Below are 17,225 nucleotides of genomic sequence, written 5' to 3' on the forward strand. Positions count from 1 at the left end.
TTACTTCACTTAGTATAATATTTTGAAGGTTCATCCATGTTGTAGCATATGTCTGGATTTCCTTCTTTTCTAAGGCTGAATAATATTCCGTTGCACGTACATACTACATTTTGTTTATCCGTTCATCCACCAGTGTGCATTTGGATTGCTTCCTCCTTTTGGCTGTTGTGAATAATGCTGCAATGGTGAGGTACAAATATCTCTTGGAACCCGTGCTTTCTGTTCTTTGGGGTATATACCCTGAGGTGGAAATGCTGGGTCATAAGGTATTCCATATTTACATTTTTGAGGAACCACTCTGCTATGTTTCATAGCAGCCGCACCATTTTATCTTCCTAACAACAACACACAAGTGTTCCAATTTCTCTGCATCTTTGCTAACACTTAACTGTTTTCTGGTTTGGGTTTTTTTGTTTGTTTGTTTGATGATAGCCATTCGAAAGGGTGTGAAGTGTTATTTCATGATGAAGCACCAATTTTTTAAAAAAATTAATTTATTTATTATTTATTTATTTTTGGCTGCATTGGGTCTTCGTTGCTGCGCATGGGCTTTCTCTAGTTGCGGCGAGCGGGGGCTACTCTTCGTTGCAGAGCACGGGCTCTAGGCACGCGGGCTCAGTAGTTGTGGCTTGTGGGCTCTGTAGTTGTGGCTTGCAGGCTCTAGAGCTCAGGCTCAGTAGTTGTGGAGCATGGGATTTGTTGCTCTGCGGCATGTGGGATCTTCCCGGACCAGGGCTTGAACCCATGTCCCCTGCATTGGCAGGTGGATTCCCAATCACTGCGCCACCAGGGAAGCCCTGAAGCACCGCTTTTTTTTTTTTTTTTTTTTTTTTTTTTTTGCGGTATGCGGGCCTCTCACTGTTGTGGCCTCTCCCGCTGCAGAGCACAGGCTCCGGACGCACAGGCCTAGCGGCCATGGCTCACGGGCTTAGTTGCTCCGCGGCATGTGGGATCTTCCCAGACCAGGGCGCAAACCCGTGTCTCCTGCATCGGCAGGCAGATTCTCAACCACTGCGCCACCAGGGAAGCCCCAGCACCGCTTTTTGATAGCTGGTTCTTTGACTTGACTCTAGTACTTAAAAAAAATTAATTTATTTTAAAATTAATTTCATTGGAGTATAGTTGATTTACAATGTTGTGTTAGTGTCAGGTGTACAGCAAAGTGATTCAGTTATACATATACATATATTCATTCTTTTTCATTGTAGTGCTGCAATGAACATTGTGGTACATGACTCTTTTCGAATTATGGTTTTCTCCGGGTACATGCCCAGGAGTGGGATTGCTGGATCAAATGGTAGCTCTATTTTCAGTTTTCTAAGGATCTAAGGAACCTCCATACTGTTCTGCATAGTGGCTGCACCAATTTAGATTCCCACCAACAGTGTAGGAGGGTTCCCTTTTCTCCACACCCTCTCCAGCATTGTAGTTTTGATTTGCATTTCTCTGATATTTAGTGATGTTGAGCATCTTTTCACGTGCTTTTTGGCCATCTGTATGTCTTCTTTGGAGAAATGTCTATTTAGATCTTCTGCCATACTTTTATGGAAGGCTCAGGAATAAAGCAAAAATAAATAGTAATAGGAACCCCAGAAACCTAACTGTAAGAGAGTGGTCAACTTGGGATTCTACTGGGGTCCTCAACATGCCTAGACTATTTTGAAGTCCAGACCAAGAAAAGCAAGGTCCAGAAAGAGGCAGGAGTTCACTAACCAGATGACATTTCCATGGTGGGGACACCAACCCCACCACCAGTGAGAGTGTCCTCACTTTGTGGCTGCAACAGGGCATCCATGTTGGGCTACAAGATAGACAGCAGAGCATCCTGTCTTGTGTGCAATGGGGTATATTATGTAACATGACTCCTTTGCCCTAATTCCACATTCACCAGCTAATGTGGTGAATCTAATCTTCAATTTTGTTTCTCAGACTGTGTAGAACATGTGCTCTGATCTGCTTGGCAATTTTGTTCGTTATTGTAATTCCACAAATGGATGCTCTGGTTATAAATCATTCTCCTTCGCTTGGTCAGTGTGACGGTCTCAGCCCTGGGGGACTGTGGAAACCCAGCTCCCTAAATCTGCAGAGCTGAGGGCAGTGTGCCTGCCACCTCCACACGCATCTCAGAGCCGTGCCTTGTCACTTCTCGAGAAACCCTTCCCAGATGGAGCCTTTACAGCCTCTTTCTTGGGTGTTTTTTCCCTGTGTGGGCCTGATGTTCTTCTCTGTCCAGCTGAAGTCTCTGTTAGAATGGGAGAACTCTGCTCTCGGGTTTAGGGTTGAGAAAGGGTGAAAGAAGCTAATTTTGTGGCTTTTCCACATCATGAGAAACCGACTCGATAAGTATTTATTGCATGCCTGATATGAGCCTGGTTTGGGGTGGGTTGCTGGAAATACAGCGGTGAGCAAGCAGGGGAGGCCCCTGCCCTGATGGAAAAGAGACCCGAGGGAAGAGAATGCCACCGGAGAATGGGTTCATGCGCTCCTAGTATAGCCTGTACTGTGGTGTGTTGCAGAGGTCTGTTACCATCTCCAGAGACCCCTCCAAAGAGCTCAAGGACAGCCGTTGTGTCCCCCCGCCCCAGTAGGTCATGCAATAACCGTTTGCTGGGCTGACCCAGGGAGTACCACAGAGCTAGGAAGCACCAACTTTAAAAGTACTTTTCAGCCTATTTACGACTATGTAGGTGCCCAGAGTATAACTGGAGGAGGTGGGTATAGGACCCACCCCTTATCCTCTTATCCTCTTTGAGGCAACAGCTGGTGGAGGAATGATGCCTGCTCGTTAATTCAGCATCTCTGCATTTCGGGTATTGGCTGAATATCTAGCTGTACAAAATATTAAGTTTCGTCTCTAGTTTTAAAAGTTGTTCTTCTATTGGCATTGATTCTGATATTCAGACAGGAAATCTTAAGGCTTGCAAACACTTTTGTTCCATGTTTTGTTCCTAGAAATAAGCTGCTGCTGTGCAGTGGAGAAGTAGGGAGAGGCAGGGAGAAGATGCATCCAGAATTTCTCTGCCAGCTGTCAGCCACCACGTTTTTGAAGTCTGCTGAGTAACTGAGTACTTTCTAGGAAATATCCAGGAAGGCATAAACCTTGATAATGTAGAGAAATTTGGGAGGTATGTCCTTTTGAGAAGGGAGGAGGACCCCTGTGTGTGTGTGTGTGTGTGTGTGTGTGTGTGTGTATGTATGTGTAACATCTCTAGCCTGAAGTGAGTGGCCAGAATCTCAGACTTCAAAAGTAAGATGCAGCCTCAAGTCAAAAGATAATAGTTAGGAGGAGGACTAAAGTCTCGAGTCCTTGAAGCATTACCTCTTTAATTGAAGAAAGTAAAAATCCATACCCTCAAAAGAATTTGCTGACTTAAAATGGATTCACAGAAAAGGAATCTGCAAACTTGAGAATTAAAGTGACAAGTGCAGGTAGAATGTGGTTTGCACGGAATCTATAAAGCAGTGTGCTAGGAAGAAAACCATGTCAGCATTTATTAAGCACTGCCCCGGGAGGGGACCTTGGAGGTTCTGATTTTAGGGGTCAAACGTGATTCCTTGCTGGGATGTAGTGCCTTTTAGAAATGCTTTAGGAATATCCAGCTGACTCTGGTCTAACCATGAGCCCGACTCATAACCTTGCAGACTCTCATTTTCTCTGTTTGGTCCGCCCCACATAGATGCAGGTAAGCTGAGTGCACCGTCAGTTCTGATTGGGTGCCTGGTCAGACCTCTGCGCAATGAGGGAATTAAGCTTCTAAAGCTGTGCTTCCGAGGTTCTGATCTTGGGCTCCTCAGTGAGCAGAATGTAGCCTGGCCACACTTTACCTTTGGTGTTTTGGATGTCTTGGCTGGGAGAGAGGAAGGGTGATGGGTCAAGAGTGTGACTTCTCTGTTGTGATGGGGATAGTTGTTCCTAGGAATAGAAGGAAGAAAGAGATAAGAAGAAGTAATTAATGAGACCTTCATGGCCCAGGTCAGAATGGAGGTTGGCATCCTGGGTGGCATGCCCACTTTTGGAATTTGGGAATTGAACAGAAAGAAGATAGAATGACTGCAATTGGGAATTTTGATCTCAAATCCAAATGGGTCATTAGGTCTGCCTCCACACAAGCTGATCACCTTGGATCTTTGGGTCTGTGGCACTGGCCAACAGCTGCTTGGATTATCTTCCTGGCTGTGTTGTTGGTTTTGTGTGCGTGCGTGCACGTGTGCTTACTTTTTAGGGTTTATAGGCATCTTTTGGTTCTCTCTTTAATGTGCTAGTCCCATGCCTGAGTTGGTGGCCACTTGGAAAACTCACGTGCTGATGTCTACCCCTTAACATGGAACTAAAGGTCCAGTTCCAAGGAAACAGCTCCCCTGGCCCATGTACCCAACATGACCCACCAAGGCTGTTGATGAAGAGTTTTTAGTCACTCCATGGGAGGTTCTGTGTCCATATACATCTTCCCAAATTCAGGGAGGTGGAGAGAATTGCTTGACCTGTCTTTAAGAAGGCAAGAGGGTGCCCAGGAGTGGTGTGGGAATCTGGGTTAGAGAAGGAAAGACTGGATAATTGAAAGAAGAGATCAAAGTATTGGGAATGTGGGTGAGAGAAGAGGGATGTTTAGACTGCCATGAGGTGTCTGCGACCTGCTAATAGCCCTCTCTGTTTGCGTTTGAGGTCTTCCCTCCCTCTCCCGCCCCCGTAAGCTGGCCTAAACGACCCTGTGCACACCTGGAAAAGGTTAACTTCCTTTTCAGGTGGGGCTGTGAGGTACAGTCATAATTTTTCATTATTGTTGTTGGCAAGATGCTCAAAAGATCAATTAGTCTCTCCATGCAGCTCCTGGAGGCTTGTTTGGGATATGTTTCCTCTGGAAGAAGATATTTTTAATGATGCTAATATTATGAAGAGACTTGACAGTAAGAGAATCTCAGGAGGGGGTGTGCAGGAGCAGGGTGGGTGCAGAAGGCAGCCACACACCGAGCTCTGCGTTTCCTGTTTGCTGTGTTCTGAAGAGAGCAGCTGTCTGATTCCAGCAGCCCTGTGAGTAAGCCTCGGTGCGCACCCCCCTGCCTCTCCCTCAGTGGGTGTTAAGGCCCAGACATTCCTCACTGTGATGAGAATATCACCCTCTGGAAGCTGATACCCAGACATGCTGGCAGTTTCCAAATGGTGAAACAGTGCTAGCTTCTGTGTCTGCAAAGCTCAGAAAGGCAACCCTGGACTATGACAATGGACATTATACAAAATCCTGCCTCCTGTCTGTTGTTTGTCCTTGTGCATGTGATGGTCCAAGCTGGTTGATCTGAGACTTGCATGAAAACATTACCTCATGAACTTTTTCAAGGGTGCGAGGTGAAGGAAGGACAGAAGCCAGAGGTTCTATCCTCCAAATCTACCTTTGGAATTCAAGAACTGACAGGAAATAGCCAGTGAATACACAAGCCGCTCCTTTTATCTGAAGTCCTCCACAGCGGTGGCTGCTTCGGTGGGAGGTGGGTGGCTGGCATCCTATTCTGCTTCCCAGAGAACCTCTTGTCTCCAGGCATCTGTCAGGTGTCCTCTCTTAAAGGTCAGCCTTTCCACTCTCCGGACCTTTTCACCTATGGTCTCCCTGCATCCTTAAATAGCTCACTTAGAAGAACAGGAATGATGTAAGGGAGAGAAAAAGGAGGAATGAAAAGACACTCTCTCCGTGGTAGGTAAGCGGTTGATGCTTCTTGGTATCTGACTCTTTTACAGATATTTTGCTTGCTAGTTCCTGGCTGGCCCTGTGCATGTGGTGCTAATGCTTCTTCCTGAGCCGATAGGAAGACCCTCTGGTCCCCTGGGCCTGGGCGGCCACGGATGGGGAACCACTGTGCACGGATGTGGAGAAGAGCATAGCCCTGGGGAGTGATGCTCAGAGCATGGAGAACACTCTCTCATCTTTATTTTCTCCATTGTTTCCTGTACTTTTTTCTATTTTCTATTTTTGACACCAGATGAAGCCCAGTGCCTCCCTGCTTATTACGTTGGCTGTAACGCTGATTTCCAATAAAAATGATATGCTCAAACCAGACTTCATCTTGTTTTCCTTAAAAAAAGAGAAATGATTACCACATTTTTGACTTGATGAAACATCATGAATCCCATGATGCACTTTTCTCATTATGATTTTTTTTTTTTTTTTTTTTTTGTGGTACGCGGGCCTCTCACTGCTGTGGCCTCTCCCGTTGCGGAGCACAGGCTCCTGACGCGCAGGCTCAGCGGCCATGGCTCACGGGCCCAGCCGCTCCGCGGCACGTGGGATCTTCCCTGACCGGGGCACAAACCCGCGTCCCCTGCATCGGCAGGCGGACTCTCAACCACTGCGCCACCAGGGAAGCCCCTCTTATTATGATTTTTAAACCATGGAAACGAATGCCTTTTGACTTATTTTTTATTATAGTAATTTTATTCATTTGTCTAGACCACACAGATCAATTAACCACATGGTGAAGTTGATAGGAACTGGCCGACAGGGGAGTTGGTGTTGTCTAAAGAATAAACCTAGGCTTTTCTATCCCACACTAGCATTTCTTAGCTTATAATAATAGTGCTGGCTACTCTTGAGTGATCTCAACCTGGGTCCTGGCTATGCACATTTAGAGCAATATCACATTTAATCTTTACAGCAACTCCATGATGTATGTACTGTTATCACCTTCATTCTCCTGATGGGAAAACAGAAGCTCAGATCATTTTTTTTTTTTTCCCATGGCTCTCAAGGCAGGGAGGGGTTGGCAAACTTTTTCTGTAAGATATCAGAAAGTAAATATTTTAGGTTGTTGCGGCTCTACTATCTCTGTCACAACTACTCAATTGTTATAATGCTAGAGAAGACAAAAGGTAAAAAAACAAATGAGGGTAGCTGTGTTCCAATAAACCTTATTTATGGACTCTGATATTTGAATTTCACGTAATTCTCTCAGGTCATGAAATAATATTGTTTTGATTTTTTTCCCCAACTGTTAAATATATTAAAATATTTTTCACTTGCAGGCTATACAAAAACAGGTAGTGGGCTGGATTTGCTGATTCCATTGTAGATGACAAGAGTATGCAGAGAAGGAGGGGTGGGTTAGGATGAAGTGGTAGGAGGAATACTCCTACTGGATGGAACAGTAGGTGTGCCCGTTGCAGGGAGCATGAGGTATTTGAGGAACTGCAAGAAACCCACGTGTGGCTTGTTATAGGGGAGGAGGCAAGATGAGAGGAGACAGCAGGGCTCAAGCCATGACCTTGTAAGACATTTTAAGGATTTTGGACTTTGTCCTTGGAGCAATGGGAAGCCATTTAAAAGTACTAAGCAAAAGAGTGACAAGGGTAATTTGTCTTTTTAAAAGGTCTTTGGCTGATGTGTGGAGAATGGATTGCAACGGATCCCTAAGAGTAGAAGCAGAAAAGACAGGGGGCTCAAGAAGTGGGCCAGGTGAAGCAGAAAAGACAGGGGGCTCAAGAAGTGGGCCAGGTGGATGATGATGGTTTCAATTAGTGACTGTAGCCAGACCACTTCCTGCCAACAACAGGAAGTCAAGATGGTCGGTTTTGCAGATGAGGAAAATGTGGCTGAGAGAACTGAAGTGTCTTCCCTGGCGACATAGCAAATGGAGGGAGAACAACGACAAAGACCCTCGTCTATTTCATCGTCGAGGGAAATTAACTCTTGTTCAAATACTAGAAATGCCAAGGAAGATATGGTGGTAATGGTTTTATGTTATTTTTGTGCCGGTATTAGGAAGGTAACTGAATCCTTACTCAAAGGTCAGCTTTTGTTAAAATTTGTGTAGCTTTCTTTCCCAAAGGACAATTGGTACATTCTCTTCTACCTTTGGAGGAGTGATTCACCTGGCTGGGCACTCAGAGTCACCCTCTAATTCTGATACTGGCACGCGTCTCTGGGTCTGAGCCCACCATCTTTTGAACAATAGAATGTGAGGGGTTGGGGTCTGTTTCTATGGGGTCCAGGACTGGCCTGGGGAAGAACGGAAGAGGTAAAGGTGAGACTCGTGCCTTGGACCAGAGGGGTGGGGGTGATTTTGCCTCGGTTTCTCTGGGGGTTGTGCCCTAATGGCAGTGGCAGGTGCCACTGCCCCATGGGGAGTGGGAGAAGGGGAGCTTCAGAAAGCTCTTGTGGAGTGGGATCAAGTGATTATACTGTTCCATGGATCTTGGTTTTGGCGGCTGGTACTTTATTCAGATTTTCCCTTATATTACTGTTGTCACTTAGTGTTCTTTCCCCATTATCAGGGGAGGTCTCTGGAGTCCTGGTCTAGCATCTCCTCCTAGCCCACAATGTATGGTGCCTCACATACAGCAGATGCTCAGTACTGAATATTGGCTCTGTGGACTTGTCGCCTTTGGTATCCCTGCTGCACAGTACAACCTCATCTCACAAAGAAGTTAGCATTTTTAAATCTCAAATGATAACAGACAAGGCATTGGGACATCCTGAAAATAGGACAGATTTCAGGAGTTAGCAGTGACTAAGATTGGGGATTCCACTAAGGATCTTCTCCAATGATATGACTTTTGTTGTCCCCTTCTTTTTTCTCCACCCCTATTTCATAAGACATAGGTTGCATGTCTTTATTTTTGCATAATAGGTGCCCAGTAGAGGTCTACTGAGCTTCTTCTCTTCTGATACTGATTTTATTTATTCTCTGTAGGCTCTGCATAGGTGGTGATAGGTGATGAAGCTGAAGTCATGAGCTCAGAGATTTTGATACACTCTCCCCCTCCTTACTTCCTTCTTTCATCAGTTATTGGAAGTTGGTTATGTGCCAGGCACTGGGTTAAGTTCTGGGGGAATAACCATGAAAGAAGACATGACCTCTGGTTGCAAATAATGCATACCAGTCTTGTGGAGAGATAAAAGGAAGTAATGGCCACTGGGAATGCAGGCAGCCAGGGAGGGCTGTCCCTGACCTGGTGGATAGGGCCTCCCTGAGGCCGTTGCCTGCTGACCTCCTGAACGTGGTCAAGGACAATGTGGATGTGTTAACAGTCTCTACACTTGCCTTTCTCCATTTCTGCAGGTGGAGATGTCTGCCCAGAGGTTAGTTTCTAACAGGACGTCCCATCAATCTGCATCTAATTCTGATTACACCTGGGAATATGAGTATTATGAGATTGGACCAGTTTCCTTTGAAGGACTGAAGGCTCACAAATGTAAGTCTTGTGCAATTCCTCATTGTAAGCATGATGTGTGTTTGCTTTAACCTGTGAAATCCCCAGTGTTTACTTTTCCTGAACATTCTTTTTATAGAAATCTGTCCTCTACCCCCAAATCCCTGGAAAACACCCCCTCCAAATATAGGCTCATTGCTCAAGGATGTATAATATGGGTGATGAAGAACTTGAAAGATTCCCTTAGTGGGGGAACACGAATCAATGTTACTTTCAAATTGAGATTTTTAAAAAATTAATGATGCCAGCTCTCCGAAACCATGTGAACATTTGGACCATCAAAAATGTGTACACAGGGCTTCCCTGGTGGCGCAGTGGTTGAGAATCCTCCTGCCGATGCAGGGGACACGGGTTCGTGCCCCGGTCCGGGAAGATCCCACATACCGCGGAGCACCTGGGCCCGTGAGCCATGGCTGCTGAGCCTGTGCATCCGGAGCCTGTGCTCCGCAACAGGAGAGGCCACAACAGTGAGAGGCCCGCGTACCACAAAAAAAAGAAAAAAAAAAAATGTGTACACAAATAGAATGTGGAACTCTAATTTGAAGAACCTTCTCTTGTAACAGTCCACAACATCCTTTCAGCCCCGCTGGGTTTCTGGGGCTGTGGAAAGCAGTCTGTCTGTGTGTGTTCGTAGTGATGGACCAGAATAGCCCGCAGTCATTCCCAGCTCTGTGTTATAGGCATGCATTGTGCTTTGTGTTATTGGAGTGATTAATGATCCAGCACAGAGCAAGGAAATATAACTCTATGAAAGGTTACCGTCCACCTCCAGTCATAACTGCCTGCTGACTGGCCAGCATGAATCATCTCAGTTTCCTTAAGCAGAGTTGACATAATAAGCAGAAACTGCTGCCCACTACTGGGTCCTGTCGTGGTTACCCCATAAATATTCCAGAGATGTTTGCTTATTTCAGAATGAATGTCCTCAGCACCATAAAAATCGTAGGTTCTCATCTGGCTCAGATTAATGGAACATGCTAGGAAATACAAGAGAGACTAGAATTGAAGATGCAAATATGGCCAAGGAAATGCTTTCACTTCTTTCGTGTTTCCTGGCCGCTGCCACTCTAAGCTGTCTTGGCATTCATGATTCCTCTCTCCTACTTGCAAAGTGGGCTTTCTATTTTTTTCAGCTTCATTGAGGTATACTTGGCAAATAAAATTGTGATATATTTAAAGTATACAAAGTGATAATTTGATAGATTTTATATATTGTGAAAATAGTCCCCCCATCAAGTTAATTAACATATCCATCACCTCAAGTATGTATTTGTTTGATTGTTTATTCATTGGTGAGAACATTTAAGTTCTATTCTCTTGCAAATTTCAATTGTACAAAACAGTGTTATCAACTATACTTTCCATGTTATACATTAGATCCTTAGATCTTATTCATCTTATAGCTGAAAGTTTATACTCTTTTACCAACCTCTTCTGATTTCCCTTATCCCCCAGCCCCTGGCAACCACTTTTCTACTCTGTTTCTATGAGTTTGACTTCTTTTCTTTTTTTTAGAGTCTACATATAAGTGATATCATGCACTATTTGTCTTTCTCTGCCTAGCTTTTTTCACTTCATATAATACCCTCCAGTTTCACAAATGTTGTCATAAATGACAGTATTTCCTTCTTCTTAAAAGCTAAATAATATTCAAATATCTACTTATCTATCTATCTATCTATCTATAACATTTAATTAATCCATTCATCCATGAACAGACAGTTAGGTTGTTTCCATACCTTGGCTATTGTGAATAATGTTACAATGAGCATGAGAGTATAGATATCCTCTTCAAGATAACGCTTCCATTTCCTTTGGATATATATCCAGAAATGGGAAAGCTGGATCATATGGTAGTTCTACTTTTAATTTCTTGAGGAAATTTCATGCTGTTTTTCATAGTGGCTGCACCAGTTACATTCCTACCAAAAATGCACAAGGGTTCCCTTTTCTTCGCATCCTCACCAACAGTTGTTATCTCTTTTCTTTTTGGTAACAAACATTCTAACAGTGGTGAGATGATATCTCTTTGAGGTTTTGAATTGCATTTTTCTAAAGATTAGCGATGTTGAGCACATTTTCATGTACCTGTTGACCATTTGGATATCTTCTTTGGAAAAATGTCTATTCAGGCCCTTTGCCCATTTTTAAATTGCATTTTTTTTTTGCTATTGAGTTATGAGTTCCTTGTATATTTTGGATATTAACCCCTTACCAGATATGTGATTTGCAAATGTTTTCTCATATTCCATAATTTGCCTTTTCATTTTGTTGATGGTTTCCTTTGCCGTGCAGAAGCTTTTTAGTTTGAGGTACTCCCACCTGTTTCTTTTTGCCTTTGTTCCCTTTGCTTTTGGTGTTAAATCCAAAAAATCATTACCAAGAGTGATGTCAAGGAGCTTACCCCTATGTTTATGACCGTTATTTTTAATTCTCACTAAGATCTGTTTCTGGAGATTTATTCTTTTGTTTGGAACATATTCCTCTATTTCTTCAGTCTCCTTGACTCTCTGTGTTGGTTTCTGTGCATTAGATAAAACAGCCACCACTCCCAGTCTTAGCAGAGTGGTCTTATATAGGAAATGAACCTTGTCATTCAGCCAGGCCTGAGATCTTACTTTTCTCTCAAACTTGTATGATTGTTCAATCAAACTTCTTTTTATTAGTAGCTCCTAGTAATTGAGGGTGTGTCAAGACCTGTCTGTGTCCGGAAGGAGAGGACTGTAGTCAGTGCCTAGATGCAGTTTGATTAGAAGCAGAACCTCAGGCAGTAGCTAGAGTAAATAGTTAAATTCTTTCCAGGGATAAACTGGGAAATGGGCATTTTGTCTGCTCCTTCTGTGCTGAGCCTGGTGGAGAGCCATGGAAGGGTGCTCTCAGGCTTTTTAAGAACTACAGTCCTGTGGGACTCATGGCTATCAGAGCTAGGATATTAGGCAGTCCCTTGGACAGCAGCTACAAAAGCTGGGGTGCCAGACTTTTATAAAAGCTCCTTCCAGGGGCTTCCCTGGTGGCACAGTGTTTGAGAGTCCGCCTGCCGATGCAGGGGACGTGGGTTCGTGCCCCGGTCCTGGGAAGATCCCACATGCCGCGGAGCGGCTGGGCCCGTGAGCCATGGCCGCTGAAACTGCGCGTCCGGAGCCTGTGCTCCGCGACAGGAGAGGCCACAACAGTGAGAGACCTGCCTACCACAAAAAATACAAAAAACAGAAAAAACAAAAAAAGACCTCCAGGGAGATACTGACAAGTTGGTTTTTTATTATTGGAGTGGGCTAGAGGGAGAAGGCAGGAAAGTATTTGTTGGCCTCACTGGTTCCTGGGAAGGATCACAGCTGGCCCCTAGATGCCTGATAATTTAGAAGTCTGGCCCTCAGGCATCATCTTCTAAAGTAAGCAGATAAACCCCTTTCAGAGAAAAACTGGAAAATGGGTGTTTTTGCCTGCTCCCCCTGCACTGAGCCCTGGGGAGACAGTTATGTGCGCTCATGAAGAACTGCTCCTTTGTTTGCTGTAACCTTGGATTCTCATGGACACAAGCCCTGTCTGCTTTCAGAGCTAGATGTTTAGGAGGCTTGCCTCTCTGGTGGTAGTCTTTTTTTTTTTAATTGAGGTAAAATTGTTATATAACATTATGTAAGTTTCAGGTGTACAAAATTATATGTTAACATCTGTGTACACTACAAAGTGATCATCACCAAAGGTCTAGTTATCCACCATCACCATACAGTTGACCCCTTTTACCCATTTCACATGTCCCCTAACTCCCTTCCCCTGTGATAACCACTGATCTGTTCTCTGTGTCTATCAATTTTTTTGTTTGTTTTAGATTCACATATGAGTGAAATTATACAGTATTTGTCTTTCTCTGTCTATGTATTTCACTTAACATAATACCCTCACGGTCTATCTATATTGTCTCAAATGGCAACATTGCATTCTTTCTTATGACGGAGTAATATTCCATTTTCTCTGTGTGTGTGTGTGTGTGTGTGTGTGTGTGTGTGTGTATGTGTACCATCTTCATTATCCATTCATCCATTGATGGACACTTAGGTTGTTTCCAAATCTTGGCTATTATAAATAATGCTTCGGATTTGTTCAATGTGGCAGAGTAGAAGGACGTGCTCTCATTCCCTCTTGCGAGAGCACTGGAATCACAACTAACTGCTGAACAATCATTGACAGGAAGATGCTGGAACTCACCAAAAAAGATACCCCACATCCAAAGACAAAGGAGAAGCCACAATGAGATGGTAGGAGGGGCGCAAGCACAATAAAATCAAATCACATAACTGCTGGGTGGGTGACTCACAAACTGGAGAACACTTGTACCACAGAAGTCCACCCACTGGAGTGAAGGTTCTGAGCCCCATGTCAGGCTTCCCAACCTGGGGGTCTGGCAACGGGAGGAGGAATTCCTAGAGAATCAGACTTTGAAGGCTAGTGGAATTTGATTGCAGGGCTTCAACAGGACTGGGGGAAACAGAGACTCCACTCTTGGGGGGCACACACAAAGTAGTGTGTGCATCAGGACACGGGAAGGAGCAGTGACCCCATAGAGACTGAACCAGACACACCTGCTAGTGTTGGAGCATCTCTTACAAGGCGGGGGGTGGCTGTGTCTCACCAGGAGGACAAGGACACTGGCAGCAGAAGTTCTGGGAAATACTCCTTGGCGTGAGTGCTCCCAGAGTCCACCATTAGCCCCACCAAAGAGCCCCAGTAGGCTCCAGTGCTGGGTCGCCTCAGGCCAAACAACCAACAGGGAGGGAAGCCAGCCCCACCCATCAGCAGACAAGTAGATGAAAGTTTTACTGAGCTCTGCCCACCAGAGCAACAGCCAGCTCTACCCACCACCAGTCCTTCCCATCAGGAAACTTGCACAAACCTCTTAGATAGCCTCATCCACGAGAGGGCAGACAGCTGAAGCAAGAAGAACTACAATCCTGCAGCCGGGGAACAAAAACCACATTCACAGAAAGATAGACAAGATGAAAAGACCAAGGGCTATGTACCAGATGAAGGAACAAGAGAAAACCCCAGAAAAACAACCAAATGAAGTGGAGATAGGCAATCTTCCAGAAAAAGAATTCATAATAATGATAGTGAAGATGATCCAGAACCTCAGAAGAAGAATGGAGGCAAAGATCGAGAAGATGCAAGAAATGCTTAACAAAGACCTAGAAGAATTAAAGAACAAACAAACAGAGATGAACAATACAATAACTGAAATGAAAAATACACTAGAAGGAATCAATAGCAGAATAACTGAGGCAGAAGAACGGATAAGTGACCTGAAAGACAGAATAGTGGAATTCAGTGCTGCAGAACAGAATAAAGAAAAAAGAATGAAAAGAAGTGAAGACAGCCTAAGAGACCTCTGGGACAACATTAAACGCAATAACATTCGCATTTTAGGGGTCCCAGAAGGAGAAGAGAGAGAGAAAGTACCCAAGAAAATATTTGAAGAGATTATAGTCAAAAACTTCCCTAACCTGGGAAAGGAGATAACCACCCAAGTCCAGGAAGCACAGAGAGTCCCACACAGGATAAACCCAAGGAGAAACATGCCAAGACACATAGTAATCAAATTGGCAAAAATTAAAGACAAAGAAAAATTATTGAAAGCATCAAGGGAAAAACAACAAGTAACATACAAGGGAACTCCCATAAGGTTAACAGCTGATTTCTCAACAGAAACTCTACAAGCCAGAAGGGAGTGGCATGACATATTTAAAGTGATGAAAGGGAAGAACCTACAACCAAGATTACTCTCCCTGGCAAGGGTCTCATTCAGATTCTATGGAGAAATCAAAAGTTTTACAGACAAGCAAAAGCTAAGAGAATTCTGCACCACCAAACCAGCTCTACAGCAAATGCTAAAGCAACTTCTCTAAGTGGGAAACACAAGAGAAGAAAAGGACCTACAAAAACAAACCCCAAACAATTAAGAAAATGGTCATAGGAACATACATATTGACAGTTACCTTAAATGTGAATGGATTAAATGCTCCAACCAAAAGACACAGACTGGCTGAGTGGATACAAAAACAAGACCCATATATATGCTGTCTACAGGAGACCCACTTCAGACCTAGGGACAAATACAGGCTGAAAGTGAGGGGATGGAAAAAGATATTCCATGCAAATGGAAATCAAAAGAAAGCTGAAGTAGCAATACTCGTATCAGATAAAAGAGACTTTAAAATAAAGAATGTTACAGGAGACAAGGAAGGACACTACATAATGATCAAGGGATCAATCCAAGAAGAAGATATAACTATAAATATATATGCACCCAACATAGGAGCACTTCAATACATAAGGCAACTGCTAACAGCTATAAAAGGGGAAATCAACAATAACACAATAATAGTGGGAGACTTTAACACCTCACTTACACCAATGGACAGACCATCCAAACAGAAAGTTAATAAGGAAACACAGCTTTAAATGACACAATAGACCAGATAGATTTAATTGATATTTATAGGACATTCCATCCAAAAACAGCAGATTACACTTTCTTCTCAAGTGTGCACAGGACATTCTCCAGGATAGATCACATCTTGGGTCACAAATCAAGCCTCAGTAAATTTAAGGTAATTGAAATCATATCAAGCGTCTTTTCTGACCACAACGTTATGAGATTAGGAATCAATTACAGGGGGAAAAGCGTAAAAAACACAAACACATGGAGGCTAAACAGTACTTTCCTAAATAACCACGAGATCACTGAAGAAATTAAAGAAGAAATCAAATACCTAGAGACAAGTGACAATGAAAACACAATGATCCAAAACCTATGGGATGTGGCAAAAGCAGTTCTAAGAGGGAAGTTTATAGAAATGCAATCCTACCTCAGGAAACAACAAACATCTCAAATAAACCATCTAACCTTACACCTAAAAGAATTAGAGAAAGAAGAACAAACAAAACCCAAAGTTAGTAGGAGGAAAGAAATCATAAAGATCAGAGCAGAAATAAATGAAAAAGAAACAAAGAAAACAAAGCAAAGATCAATAAAACTAAGAGCTGGTTCTTTGAGAAGATAAACAAAATTGATAAACCATTAGCGAGACTCCTCAAGAAAAAGAGGGAGAGGACTCAAATCATTAAAATTAGAAATGAAAAAAGAGAAGTTACAACAGACACCACAGAAATATAAAGCATCATAAGAGACTACTACAGGCAACTCTATGCCAATAAAATGGACACCCTAGAAGAAATGGACAAATTCTTAGAAAAGTATAACCTTCCAAGACTGAACCAGGAAGAAACAGAAAAAAAGAACAAACCTATCACAAGCAATGAAATTTAAACTGTGATTAAAAATATTCCAACAAACAAAAGCCCAGAACCAGAGGGCATCACAGGTGAATTCTATCAAACATTTAGAGAAGATCTAACACCAAACCTTCTCGAACTCTTCAAAAAAAAACTGCAGGGGAAGGAACACTCCCAAACTTATTCTGTGAGGCCACCATCACCCTGATATCAAAGCCAGACAAAGATACTACAAAAAAAGAAAATTACAGACCAATATCACTCATGAATATAGATGCAAAACCCTTCAACAAAATGCTAGGAAACGGAATCCAACAACACATTAAAAGGATCATACACCATGATTAAGTAGGTTTTATCCCAGGGATGCAAGGATTCTTCAATATACACAAATCAATCAATGTGGTACACCATATTAACAAACTGAAGAAGAAAAACCATATGATCATCTCAATAGATGCAGAAAAACTTTTGACAACATTCAACACCCATTTATAATAAAAACTCTCCAGAAAGTGGGCATAGAGGGAAGCTACCTCAACATATTAAAAGCCATATATGACAAATCCACAACAAACATCATTCTCAATGGTGAAAAACTGGAAGCATTTCCTCTAAGATCAGGAACAAGACATGCATGTCCACTCTCATCACTATTATTCAACAAAGTTTTGGAAGTCCTAGCCACGGCAGTCACAGAAGAAAAAGAAATAAAATGAATAAAAATTGGAAAAGAAGAGTA

General features: G+C 43.2%; 1 protein-coding gene across 11 annotated transcripts in view; it reads left to right on the forward strand.

Annotated features, from left to right (window-relative positions):
* Positions 1 to 17,225, forward strand: part of MRAP2 (melanocortin 2 receptor accessory protein 2) — a 96,415-nt gene that overhangs the window by 40,826 nt on the left and 38,364 nt on the right. For 9 of the 11 annotated variants that reach the window (XM_067011399.1, XM_067011403.1, XM_067011404.1 and 6 more), the window contains one exon: positions 9,046 to 9,178. In XM_067011399.1, coding sequence (XP_066867500.1) covers positions 9,046 to 9,178 — 133 coding nt within the window. Of the gene's footprint in view, positions 1 to 5,237; positions 5,482 to 9,045; positions 9,179 to 17,225 lie in introns of those variants that run through there. The other 2 variants (XM_067011405.1, XM_067011406.1) reach the window with 2 other exon arrangements.

This window comes from Kogia breviceps, chromosome 13 (assembly GCF_026419965.1).
Source record: "Kogia breviceps isolate mKogBre1 chromosome 13, mKogBre1 haplotype 1, whole genome shotgun sequence".
NCBI lineage: Eukaryota > Metazoa > Chordata > Mammalia > Artiodactyla > Physeteridae > Kogia > Kogia breviceps.